Source organism: Hemiscyllium ocellatum, chromosome 13 (assembly GCF_020745735.1).
Source record: "Hemiscyllium ocellatum isolate sHemOce1 chromosome 13, sHemOce1.pat.X.cur, whole genome shotgun sequence".
NCBI classification, from domain to species: domain Eukaryota; kingdom Metazoa; phylum Chordata; class Chondrichthyes; order Orectolobiformes; family Hemiscylliidae; genus Hemiscyllium; species Hemiscyllium ocellatum.
This window is the reverse complement of record NC_083413.1, coordinates 80,896,356-80,910,456: the sequence shown is the minus strand read 5'-3', so window position 1 is coordinate 80,910,456 and position 14,101 is coordinate 80,896,356. Positions and strand designations below refer to the sequence as shown.

The window sequence follows — 14,101 nt, the reverse complement described above, 5'->3', positions numbered from 1 at the left end:
TATTGGACTTGTACTTATTGGAGTTCAAAAGAATGAGAGGAGACCTTATTGAAACATACAAGATTCTGAAAGGTCTTGATATGGAGAGGTGATTTGCCCTGGTGGGAGAGTCTAGTACCAGAGGGTGTAATCTCAGAATAAGGGGTCATTCATTTACAACAGACATGAGGAGAGATTTCTCCTCGAAGAGGGTAGTGGGTTTTTTAGTGCAGAGGGCTGTATCATTACACATGTTCGAGACTGAGATGGACAGATCTTCAATTAGTAAGAGAATCAAGGGTTACAGAGGGGAAAAAAGAAGCAGGAAAGTGAAGTTGAGGATTACTAGATCAGCCATAATCTGATTGAATAACAGAGCAGACTTGCTGGGTTGAATGGCCTACATCTGTTCGTATGTTATAAGGTCATTAAAACCGAGTTCCAAAAAGTCAGACTGAAATCTAATTTAACTTGCACCATTCAGTTTGAACTCTGTGTACATATAATCATCAGATCATCCATGATTTTACTGATTGGCAGACCAGGCTTGAGGGGCTGAATGGCCCATTTTTCATGGTCTTGGCAGAAGCTCCCTGGGACAAGGAAGCTCAGCCTCTTCATTTCATTGAATGAAAAACAGAGACACACACGAGGGAATCAACACAATGTTTTTTTAAAGATTCACTACAGTGTGGAAACAGGCCCTTCGACCAACAAGTCCACACCGACCCTCCGAGAAGCAACCCACCCAGACCCATTCCCCTTCATTCACCCCTGACTAATGTAGCCAACACTACGGGCAATTCTCATGGCCAATTCACCTAACCCACACATCTTTGGACTGTGGGAGGAAACCCACGCAGACACGGGGATAATGTGCAAACTCCACACAGTCAGTTGCCCAAGGTGGGAATGGAACCTGAGTCCCTGGCGCTGTGAGACAGCAGTGCTAGCCATGAGCCACCGTGCCAACCCATAAACATGGACATCATCTCCCAAGCTCACAAACCACTGCCCATTATCCGGGACCTAATTAATTCCCAGCAACAGACCTTCTAACCCAACCTGAGCATTGCTGTAAAATGAACTGCTGTAACACTAAAAGCGAATGTCAATGCTGACAATTTCAACTGAAGTTCCCCATACCAACAGGAAATAAATGTGACTTAGGTATCGCTGAACAAAGTGATGTGTTGCCAAAGCTTTTCACCGGGACAAACAAGAAAGAAGGGTTCAAGGGAGCAACGATTTATACTGTATAAGAGTAGAAGTGATTGGTTATCAAGTGGATTCAAATTGATTGAATCTCCGCCATGGAGAATGCAGCAGGGAGGGAACGGCTTTTCCCAAAGCCTTTGTTTAATTCTGTAAAGACAAGACACTTCTGATTGACTGAGGCATTGCCATGTTAAATGCACAAAGGAGGAGTCGAGTGTTATTATTTGAGAGACTATTGCATGCTGCTACTACTTAGTAGCAACAAAAGCAGCGCTCTCCAATGCAGGATGGTACAATGGTTTTGAGAGGTGGGTTTTGTCCTGGTTTTGGTTTGAAGATAGGTTTTATGTCAGAGATACCAAGCTGTCACTGCAAGCTCATAAACAGCATGTGAGGGCCGTGGGGTTGCTGAGGAATGGATGGGGCAAGCTCCTACAAGGCCAGGATTTTTAGTTTTAGTTTCTCAGCAGCAGTTGCTAGAGTGTTGAGGCTGGGATTTGGAAACTACAGCTCTCCCTGCTACTCTCCCTCTGAATCTTCGAATATAGAACAGTACAGGCCCTTCAGCACTCAATGTTGTGTCAAACTAACCTAACCTCCAACCACAAGGGATGAATGCAGATTTCTCCAGCTTTCTCATTTCCCCTCCGCCCACCTTATCTCAGCCCCAACCCTCGGACTCAGCACCGCCTTCTTGACCTGCAAGCTTCTTCCCGACCTCTCTGCCCCCACACCCACTCCGGCCTATCACCCTCAACTTAATCTCCTTCCACCGATCGCATTCCCAACGCCCCTTCCCCAAGTCCCTCCTCCCTACCTTTATCTTAGCCTGCTTGGCACACCTTCCTCATTCCTGAAGAAGGACTTATGCCCGAAATGTCGATTCTCCTGCTCCTTGGATGCTGTCTGACCTGCTGCGCTTTTCCAGCAACACATTTCCAGCTCTGATCTCCAGCATCTGCAGTCCTCACTTTCTCCTAGAAGATTTTAACCTATTGCGAATCCTCTTGCAAGGATGCCTTCCTTGAAGAAGCTCTCCTCCTCCCTCTACAAGGATCTCAGTGAATCCCTCTCTCACTGCACCCCCCAGAACATCTCCTCTGCACAGAAGCTCTTCGGCCATGTCCTCAAACAGACTCGCTACCACAGTCACATCTCCTTCCTCAGCACCGGCCTACGGAACCGACTGACCCCGCATGGACTCCGGACTACGTTCAGACCAACAAAATTTGGACCCAACCAGGACAACCTGTACCTACAACAAATCCAAAGCCTCCAGCAACAGACCTCCCTCCGGATCCTTCGCTCCACGTTTGCAGCCATGCGCCGCTACCTACATTCCCTGCAATCAGCCCTACCCCAGCTCAGGACAACACTCTCACAGACCTGCAAAGGACCTCTACTGTTCTTCGTACTTGCAGAATGTTTCAGAGAACACCTCTGGGACACCTGCACCAACCAACCCAATCGCCCTGTGGCGGAACGCTTTAACCCCCCCCTCCCACTCCACCAAGTCCTTGGCCTCCTCCATCGCCAGATCGTGGCAACACGATGCCTGGAGGAAGAGCATTTCATCTTCCGCCTGGGAACCCTCCAACCACGAGGGATGAATGCAGATTTCTCCAGCTTCCTCACTTCCCCTCCCCCCACCTTATCTCAGCCCCAACCCTCGGACTCAGCACCACCTTCTTGATCTGCAATCTTCTTCCTGACCTCTCCACCCCCACCCCCTCTCCGGCCTATCACCCTCACCTTAACCTCCTTCCACCTATCGCATTCCCAACACCCCTCGCCCAAGTCCCTTCTCCCTACCTTTTATCTTAGCCTGCTTGGCACACCCTCCTTATTCCTGAAGAAGGACTTATGCCCGAAATGTCGATTCTCCTGCTCCTTGGATGCTGTCTGACCTGCTGCACTTTTCCAGCAACAACATTTTCAGCTCTGATCTCCAGCATCTGCAGTCCTCACGTTCTCCTCGTTGATTTTAACCTACATACCCTTGACTGTACTAACATTTCCTCTTGATGTTTTTCCTCCTGGACTGGAGAATTGTCTGTGAGACAATCTATTTTTTTCCTGGACTTGCCTTTGTCAAAGGGGTGTTTATGGGATGTTACTATATTGGATCAGTTCATTAGTGGTAGCTAATAATTTATTATTCTGTTAAGTTTCTAAATGAGCTGTTATTCCAATTTCTTCTTTCTTAAGTTGTATCTTAACTGTAGTGTATGAATATTCTATGTTCTGCTGCAAATTTGGTAGTTTAACCAATCGAATTGCATTTGGAATGCAATGCCTCACATTTGCCTTTAAATTAAGTAGAAGTCAGGGTCTAGGCTATCTTCGTAATATATTTTGAGGGACAGGTTGTAAGTTTGCTCACTGAGCTATAAGGTTTGTTTTCGGACGTTTCGTCACCATGCTAGGCAACATCATCAGTGAGCCGCCAGTGAAGCGCTGGTGTTCTGTCCTGCCTGCCATTTATCTGTTTTGGTCTATAAAGATAGGTGGTATCATTTCTGGTTCTTCTTCTGAGACATTGGTAAATGGGGTCCAAATCAATGTGTTTGTTAATGGAGTTCCATTTTGAATGCCAGGCCTCTAGGAATTCCTGTGCGTGTCTCTGTTTAGCCTGTCCTAGGATGGATGTGTTGTCCCAATCAAAGTGATGTCATTCTTCATCTGTATGTAAGAATACTAGTGATAGTAGATCATGTCTTTTGGTAGCAAGTTGGTGTTTGTATATCCTGGTGGCTAGGTTTCTGCCTGTCTGTCCAATGTAGTGTTTGCTACAGTGTGCAGGATATTTTGTAAATGTTGTAAATTTTGTAAACCTTCTCAAAAATTGCAAATATTTTGAGGGGATTTGGTCTGGCCCTTAACAATTAGCAGGATGCTGCCATCAAACCAAAAAGTTGAGTGGCCTACAACACTGTGTGGCATATGAGTTTCAGTGCCAGTGTGATGCCAAGTTTATAAATCCTAGGTCTTCCAGCTGTTGTGATATACCAAACAGCACCTTTGCAACAGACAGAATACTGGCATACTCAGCCAGCCATGCTTGCAAATCTGAAACAGTGCCCAACATTAAATCTGATCATCTGGTTGGACAGCAATAACCGAATTGTTTTTACAATCAATTTAAGATGATCAGTCAAGCTTGCATTGATGCTTGATAGAAGCTACACACATTCACATGCAGGGCCTGTAGTCTGCAGGTAAGAAGAACCAAATATTGTGCCTTTTTCAATTAAACAAGAGCTTGGGGGACATCTGTTCTCATCTCCATGACAACACTTTAACCAATCAGAGATCATTCGCCAACCAATCAGCACCCTTTTACTCATGTAATGAAAATTGTTCTTCCTTTTAAAATGTGGCATTCTTGCATCAGTCCTGAAGAGCGCAAAGTGAAAAGCTTCAATATTCTCTTTGTCTGCAGCAATACTCAAGTCCTGAATTACCAAGTTACTTAATGAGTTTAAATTAAAATCTCCCCAAATGAAGACACACAACCATAGCAACTAATACAGTGCATGGTTCCTGAGGAAAAGGTTACTCTGAAAGCCCAGTACTTACGATCTGATGCCTCTGTGTGTTGGTGAAGAAGTCCTCCTTGTTCTTATTATTTAAGTACCTGCACAGGAAATATCTCCAGTAAATATCTTCAATAATTCATTCTTCCAAATTTGCCAAAGTTGTGAAAACCCTCGACATATGAGTCCAAGAAGAAAACAGTACACAAGCTTCTAGCAATGGCCATCTCCAACAAGAGACAATCTAACCACCACCCCTCGACATTCAATGGTGTTACCATCACTGAATCCCCCAGTATCAACATCCTTGGGATTAGCATTGACCAAAAACCCAACTGGACCCGTCATATAAACACAGTGCCTACGTGAGCAGGTCAGAGGTTAGGGACACTGTAGCAAGCAACTCGCCTGCTGACTCCCCAAAACATTTCCACCACCAACAAGGCAAACGTCAGCAATGCGATGTGATGTGTGGCGATCCAACAACACTCAAGAAGCTCGACACCATCCAGGACAAAACAGCCTATTTGATTGGTACTACACCCACCAGCATTCACTAAACAGCATCTCTGTTTACAAGGTGCAGTGCAGAAATTCACCAAGTCTCCTTTGACATCATCTTCCAAACATGTATGCCCTCTCCTAGGCCACACTGGACAGTGATAAATCTTCCCCAGTAAGGTGAAATTCCCATCCACGAAGAGCTACCGGCCAATCAATGGTTGGTAATTGTATTGAGCAGTAGTGCCATCAGGGAGGTGGTGGCTGCTCTCGTTACTGCACCCATTATCCTTGGTAGAAGAACATAAGAAATAGGAGCAGGAATATACCATTTAGCTCTTGAGGTCTACTGCGCCAGTCTATCATGGCTGACCTACACCAGCCTCCACTCCTCTCTGATGCCAATTCAACATTGCCCTCAACTTCTCGTGTTCTGGACCAGGCCAGAACCCCTCAAAACATTTCAAGTAGGTGCCCAGATCCTAACTTAGCTAGTTGTTTTAAGCAGATGTAAAGTGGATATTCCAGGAGAGAATCAACAGGTCAAACCACCTAGTTTTAAACAAAACAATTTATTTACACGATTATTGAATGAAACACATAGACAGAAAGCAGAATACCGAATAACTTAACCTATCCGAAAACCCAACAGATTATCCCAACTTAATGATGCTGTTCCAAATTCTTGCAACAATCCCCATAAACACCCTTTTGCACAAAAGGTAGAATCAAACACAGGGTCTTACAGGGGAGAAGTCAGAGGGAAAGCACCAGCATGGACCTGCTTCTTTGGGTCCAGTGGCTTTTTTTCACACTACTGTGAGGAAAAAAAACAAACCAGAGAAAAGCTGAGCAGGGGAGAACTGGCACATTGCACAATGATGTTTTTTTAATTTGAAAGCCTTCTGCCTGAGACAGTATCTGATTGTCTTTATTAAATTGGCCCTAAAATCCCTCAACTCCAGACTTTTCGGAGCCTGTGTCATTTACAACCTTTTAGATTACTTACAGTGTGGAAACAGGCCCTTCGGCCCAACAAGTCCACACCGACCCGCCGAAGCGCAACCCACCCATACATATACCCCTTACCTAACACTACGGGCAATTTAGCACGGCCAATTCACCTGACCCACACATCTTTGGACTGTGGGAGGAAACCGGAGCACCCGGAGGAAACCCACGCAGACACGGGGAGAACGTGCAAACTCCACACAGTCAGTCGCCTGAGGAGGGAATCGAACCCAGGTCCCTGGCGCTGTGAGGCAGCAGTGCTAACCACTGTGCCACCGTGCCGCCGAGGCTGCCATGCAACCTCTCCAAAAAAAAGCCAAGCACAACATAACCTTGTTAAAGGAGCAGTTCCGTCAGAGTCGACATTTCAAAAATCTCTCTCCTTCCATCCATTGACTCCATCTAAACTTCCCGCTGCCTTGGGAAAGCTGCCAACATACTCAAAGACCCCTCCCCACCCTAGTTCCACTCTTGGCCACCCTCTTCTGTCAGGCAGAAGATATAAACGTTTGCATACATGTACGAACAGATTCAAGAACAGTTTCTTCCCTGCTGTTATCAGACTTTTGAACGGACCTCTCAAATATTAATCTGATCTGTCTCTCTGCCCCTTCTCTGTGGCTGTAACACTGTATCCTGCACTCTGTATGGTAGGATTGGCCTGTACAGGATGCAAAACAACCCTTTTCACTGTATCTCAGTACATGCGACAACCATAAATCAACCAAATTTTTAAATACTTTCCTGATGAACCGTCTTAAGTCTCTGGAGTAGAGAATGTCAAACAGTCCCTTCTCGCTGAGTGAGAAATTTCCTCACATCTCAGTTTTAAATGAACATCCCCTCTGTCTGTAACTATGCCCCCAGGTTGGAGAGAGCCCCCCCCCCACCCCCCAACCACCACCAATAGTTAAAACCTCTTCTCAACATGTATTCTGACAACCCTCTTCAGAATGCTTTGGGTTTCAAAAAGACCACCCCGCATTCTTCCAATGTCTAATGATTAAAAGCCTAACCTGTTCTTGATAAGTCAACCCTTTCATCCCAGGAATAAGCCTAGTGACTCTCTTTCACATTTCTGTGCCTTTACTCCCTGCTAGAGGATACAATCACGCCACCCTAAAGTACAGAGGCATTGACACCAGTGACCAGAAGGAGAAAGTTGTCAACACTCAACAAGGGATCTCCTGATCCATCAAGGCACAAGCCACTTCAAAGCTCAGTGACTCCGCCATGAGGTGCAACAATGGCCCCAGGAAGAGGTAGGAAGCCAACCCCAGACTGCGGATTCAATTTCCCTGTGTCACAGTCCACTTCCACTGCAGAAAAGTTTGTAAATCCAAAGTTCCTCAGTCATCTGGAGACTTATCTAACCTGACAAAGAATTCAATTCTGCACCCCACCCTCCACATCTTTAAATAGCATCATGGGTAAAATGCATCACGTGATTTCACAGGAATATTACTGAATTACATTTGACTCCAACATACATTAGAAGATATTAAGACAGTTGAGCAATAGCTTGGTCATAGACCTAAGTTTTGAAAAATGCGGGAAAAGAGAGAGAAAGAGAGGGAGAGGGAGAGGAGAGAGAGAAGATTAGGAAAAGGAAGGGGAAATCTGGAATATAAGGTCTAGGTAATTGAATCAGGAATGATCAGAAGGCTGGAGATAGAGGAGCATGGAAGTTTCAGAAGATGCAACACATATCAATTTTTAGAAGGCTCACTGGCACAATGGTTAGCACTACCACCTTAGAGCACCAGGGTCCCAGGTTCGATTCCACCCTCAGGCGACTGACTGTGTGGAGTTTGCACATTCTCCCCGTGTCTGCATGGAGTACTTTAGGATGCTCCAATTTCCTCCCAAAGCCCAAAGATGTGCAGGTTAGGTGGATTGGCCAGGGAAAATGTAGGGTTACGAAGCTAGGGTGGAGGTCTGGGACTGGGTAGGATGCTCTTTGGAGGTTTGGTGCAGACTCAATGGGCTGAATGGCCTCTTTCCACACCATAGGGATTCTATGATTCTAATCCACAGCAAATCAATCCACCCTCACCCAACATAGCCTGACAGAACATGGAAAACCAGAACGTAGAACAAACAGAGGTATATGAGGCTCATTCACAAGACTAACGTACTTGTGCCTTCTATGTAGATGGGAATGTTTAGATTTTACTGTAAATACATTAACACATGTTGCCCTAACATTATCATTGTAAACATCTTTATTAGACCATTTCTGGGATGTTTGATTCGCCCATAGAGATTCAAGATAAACTTTTGTAATTTGCCCTCAAGGTAATTTTTCAAGCCCTGAAATGAGATATTTGTCTTTTTAACTTTGTGTCTTGTTTTTCTGTAAAGCTGAAATGTAACTTTCATTTCCTTCAGTTTCTGTTCTGTAACTAAGGATTGTACCTAAGTACCTTTGTACCTGAGATGGATGGCATTGTAAGCGACAACTTATAAACTTTTCACTGTACTTATTTGAGTACATGTGGCAATAAAGCTAATTCAGTCATTCATCGGTCTAGTAAATCTGTGGTATATCGTGGCTGAATATTCCCAAACTGCACTGAGTCTCCAGGTGAGCTCTGCTCAAGGTTCTGTAACCTCACTTCCTTCCCTTGATATTCCACTCCCCAGCACCCTGATCAATTTTTATCCCCAAACTAATTGATTATTTATTGCATTGCTTGCTGCTGTGCACAAATTGGCAGCTTTGTCTCCAACATTGCAACCATGACTCTACTTCAAAAGCAATTTATTGGCCGTAAAGTGCTTTTGGATAATGTAAGGTCATGAAAGGCGTTATAGGAATGCAGTTCCTCCTTCCTTGACAGGGTGGCCTGACAACCTAATAGAGTTGAATTCATACAGACCTTTCTAACTTGGAGCGTCGGAATGGGCAGGTGTAATACTCCATAGGGGTGTTTGGAAAGTCTTCCGACATGATATTGTGGATTCCCAGCTTCGAGAGCAACTCCTCTGACCAATTGGAGTGAGAGTTTACAGAGGCCTGAAAGGAACAGTAAGTCCGGGTCAGTGAAGCTGCAGCTGTGTCAGAACCCTCCACCCTCGGTTGAGTCAGCTTCCGAAACAACCGTCCATAAAGCTCAGGTCAGGAGTTTTGTGCTAACGATCACTTGTTATCCAAGCTGACACTGTTCCTTTTTGTTCTTTGAACCACTATTATTGTCAACTAGCCTTTTATATGGCCCTTCACCAAACACTTTCTTAGAGTCGACCAACATCCACTGCAACTCCTTCATCAGGCCTTTTCTGTTCCTTCACCAAAACAAAATCAACTGGTCCAACACAATCGGCCTTTTACAAATCAATGCTGGTGATCCATATTTAACTTATGTTTGCTGATTCTTTTTTTCCTGATGATTGTTTCTAAATCCTTACTTATTACTGGCATTAAATTGACTGTAGTTATTATGCATACCCTTAAATCCTTTCTTAAGCAAGGGTGTCACATTTTCCCTTCCCCATCCTCTGTCACCCACGCTGTCATCTAGAGAAGATTGAAAGATTATGACCAGCCCTTCTGCTACATCAATTTCCAGTTCTTTTGGTGACCTGGGAAGAAAGGCATCTGAATCCAGGAACTTATCCACTAGATAGCTTGTCAGGTAAGAAATATAAGTCCCTTTAAGGGTTAACCAGGGCAGCTACAGAGCTGACTGAGAATAGCTGATGCTTAGTGGATTTGGTGGAGAGAGAGTTTTTGAGAGAGATGGGCACCACAATATTTCCCCATCCAACTCCATTTAATTTAGTGCCAACCTCACTTTCCTTCTTTTTTGTTATTGGTACATAATTTGTTGTTTGCTTTATTTCGTTAGCATCGTGATTTGGCAATGGGTTAATAATAAACCAGGTTGACTTCAGAATTGAGAGGGCTGGCTTATGGGGAGAGATTGAGTAGACTAGGACTATACTCACTGGAATTTAGAAGGATGAGGGGGCATCTTATAGAAACGTACAAAATTATGAAGGGAATAGATAAGATAGAAGCAGGGAAGCTTGTTTCCACTGACAGGTGAAACTGGAATTAGGGGGAAGAGCCTCAAAATAAGGGGGGGAAACAGATTTAGGACTGAGTTGAGAATAAACTTCTTCACCAAAAGGATTGTAAAACTGAGGAATTCTCTGCCCAGCAAAGCAGTTGAAGCTACTGCTTTTCAGACAAAGATAGATAGGCTTTTGAAAAGTAAAGGAACGAAGGGTTATGGTGAGCAGGCGGGTAAGTGGAGCTGAGTTCACGAAAAGATCAACCACAATCTTATTGAATGGCCGAGCAGGCTCAGTGGGTCAGACTGCCCACACCTGCTCCTATTTCTTACATTCTTAAAGTGCCGGGTTCCTTAGCATTCCTTTATCTTTGTTAATGTTGCATCGCCCCTGGTGGGCAGTGTTTATAATGTTCATTTGTTGATTATTTGGGTCAATTGGTAGTGTGCTTTCAGAAGAAAAAGTGTTTGGTTCCTCTCCACTGTGAGGAGGTTTGGCTTCTAGACAGGGAAAGGGTCCAGGAGGAAAAGATGGAAACTGTTGTTTGTCCTCAACAATAGATTTACAATAAAATCTCTGAAAGTCTTTTGCTGCCTAATCGTGGTCTGTTAAACATAGCCATCCCGTTGCAGTGCATCTGAACTCCCAATTTTAACCACATCTACACCAGCTCCATGTTAATCTTTATCTGGAGGGCTGGAATGCAAAAGGGGCAAAAGTTACATTCGAGTTGTACAGATTTTTGGTTGAACCACACAAAATGCATTGAGTTCAGTTCTGGGCACCACATTGCAGGAAGGATATATTAGCCTTAGAGGGATTGAACCACGAATACATCAGAAACACAGCAGACTTAAAATGTCTATGGTGACCTGGGAACAGCACAGTAAGATAATAAACATATTAGTTCATGTGACCTTGTGACCCTTAATATGAAAGCAGTACCAACAGGAAGTTGAGAATGAAGCTCTGTGCTGACAGACAGAAAGGAGAGCTACTGATGCAAGTAGGGGAGCTGGAGGGTGAAGATGGTCAGTGAAGAGATGCAGACACAGAGAGAAAGTGGAAAGGGACAGAAAGAGGAACATATTAAGCAAAATGGCTCCCAGGAAGAGGTCAGTTTTTCTGTTTGGCATAAAGTGAGATAGGAGCTTTGGAAGTACTGGGCGAGGAGAAAGAACAGAACTTAAATCCACAAAGTTGTGTGAATTGTTCAGAGATGCTGATGTATATTTTCCCAGACATAGGTAAATGGTGAACAGGGACGTTATTGGTTGGCTGGTTGGTAGGGAACTCTTAAAAGTTACACAATCAGGATACTATGACCTAAGGGAGAGAACATTTTGTTGAGACACTCGCTATTTTTGCTTTATTTTTCTCAATTTTCTTTTGTTAGAATTAAGAGTTGAACTTTGGACAGCTGCAAGTTTTAAAAGAAAAGAAAACAAATGCAGATGTTTGCTCCTGGTAACCGGCTGGAAGATATCACCACTTAGGGTCCGACTCCTGAACCGGGAGGCCCAGGTTCAAGCCCCACCTGCTCCAGAATGGTGTGTGATACATCTCTGAACAGTTTGATTAGAAGAATAGGTTAAAAAAAGAGAAAGGCAATGCAACTTAATTACTAATTTAAACAAAATGAAGATGATTCAGCACTGAGTGTTGTTATTCCTAGGGCTGGCAGCTGATTAGATGTTGAGTGGTCAGGGAGGTCTGATACTAACCAGCGAACCACAGAGAATATTGATGACAAAAGAGAAAAAAAAAGAGAAAACCACCCCTGATTGGTTTTGGCAGATGCAGAGTGATTTTGGAAGCTTTGGGACTGGCTGTTGCTTTCACTCTAGTTTTCTGTCCAGTTATAGAGCTGTTGAATATTCTGTCAAAAGAAATCTAGTCTGTAAGAAATAAGTACAATTCTACTGAAACTGTTTGTATTCCAACGACTTTGAAATTAAGTATACAGTTACATGATTGTAAATAACTCATTATCCCAGAATTACATAAATGCTTGGTATTATCATTAATTTTATTGAACTGGCAAATTACAATTCTTATATTTTCTTCTTAATTTATCCTTTAACCGTGCTGGTGTTTCAGTCTGAGTGTATGAGAATTGGGTTATGGACAAAGAAGATGGGTTTTAAATCATAAATATTAATTAGATTATCTTGTTGTTTAGCTTTGTCCTGCTAAAGTTACAGTATTAATAATAAATTGTTAATTGTTGTTTAAGTTATAAACTTGGTGTTCAAGTTCTCTTGCTTGTAAAAACTGGTTAGGAACAATTGGACAAAATGAGAGACATTGAATGTTGTAATTTCACTATGTTGTGAATCCAGTGTTAGTGAGGTGGAACTAGTTTGACTTGCTAACCCCAGATCGTAACAGTTTGTGGATATGAACCTTGCTGATAGCAATCATACCGAAAATTGAAGACGAAAGCTCTTGTCAGATCGGACTCTGACCGACCCAGTGTGAGTAATTAACAGCACATTATCGAAATGTGGCGCTGTGTAATACCATGTCTGGTGTTTGTGAGAGTGATACTTTCGTTTTATCGATTTTATTTAAAGTTAAATTTACCTTCATGTATGAAAAAGTGTATGTGTTATTTCATTTCAATTCTGATTTATTTGAAGGCAATAATCTAATTGGCAATTTCTTCCCTCTGGTATCATTTTGTAAATGTAATTATTTTGGTTCATGGTTCCCTCACAGTGATGGTAACAGGTTAATGAGGGCCACTGTCAAACAAAAGGCTTCTATTCTCTTGAGTATAGAAGCTTCAGGAGTGATCAAATTTACAATGATTAAAGGATTTTATACAGTAGATAATAAGAAACTATTTCCTTTGGTGCGACAGAGTTTAATTTAGATAAGTGTGAGGTGCTGCATTTTGCAAAGGAAAATCAGGGCAGGACTTATACACTTAATGATAAGGTCCTAGGGAGTGTTACTGAAACAGAGAGACTTTGGAGTGCAGGTTCATAGCTCCTTGAAAGTAGAGTCACAGGTAGACAGGATAGTAAAGAAGATGACTGTGTGGAGTTTGCATGTTCTCCCCGTGTCTGCGTGGGTTTCCTCCGGGTGCTCCGGTTTCCTCCCACAGTCCAAAGATGTGCGGGTCAGGTGAATTGGCCATGCTAAATTGCCCATAGTGTTAGGTAAGGGGTAAATGTAGGGGTATGGGTGGGTTGCGCTTCGGCGGGTCGGTGTGGACTTGTTGGGCCGAAGGGCCTGTTTCCACACTGTAAGTAATCTAATCTAAAAGAAATGTTTCGTATGTTTGCCTTTATCGGTCAGTGCATTGAGTACAGGAGTTGGGAGGTCATGCTGCGGCTATACAAGACATTGTTTAGGCCACTTTTGGAATACTGCATTCCATTCTGGTCTCCCTCCTATAGGAAGGATGTTGTGAAACTTGAAAGGGTTCAGAAAAGATTTACATGGATGTTGCCAGGGTTGGAGGACTTGATCTATAGGAAGAGGCTGAAAAGGCAGAGGCTATTTTCCCTGGAGTGTTGAAGGCTGAGGGGTGACCTCAAAAGTTTATAAAATCATGAGGAGCATGGATAGGGTAAATAGGCAAGGTATTTTCCCCAGGGTAGCACAGTCCAAAATTAGAGGGCATAGGTTTAAGGTGAGAGGAGAAAGATTTAAAAGGGACATAAGGAGCAACATTTTCTCCAAGAGAGTGGTGTGTGTATGGAATGAGCTGCCAGAGGAAGTGGTGGAGGTTGGTACAATTACAACATTTAAAAGGTATCTGGATGGGTATAAATAGGAAGGGTTTAGAGGTATATGGGCCAAATGCGACTGAATTAATTTAGGAT

The 14,101-nt window shown here is 43.4% G+C and overlaps 1 protein-coding gene across 4 annotated transcripts in view; it reads right to left on the bottom strand.

Moving 5' to 3' along the window:
* Nucleotides 1-14,101, bottom strand: part of LOC132821968 (anoctamin-7-like) — a 107,382-nt gene that overhangs the window by 62,554 nt on the left and 30,727 nt on the right. For all 4 annotated transcript variants that reach the window (XM_060835005.1, XM_060835006.1, XM_060835007.1 and 1 more), the window contains 2 exons: nt 9,128-9,264; nt 4,777-4,834 (listed from right to left, as the gene is read on the bottom strand). In XM_060835005.1, coding sequence (XP_060690988.1) covers nt 4,777-4,834; nt 9,128-9,264 — 195 coding nt within the window. The remainder of the gene's footprint in view (nt 1-4,776; nt 4,835-9,127; nt 9,265-14,101) is intronic.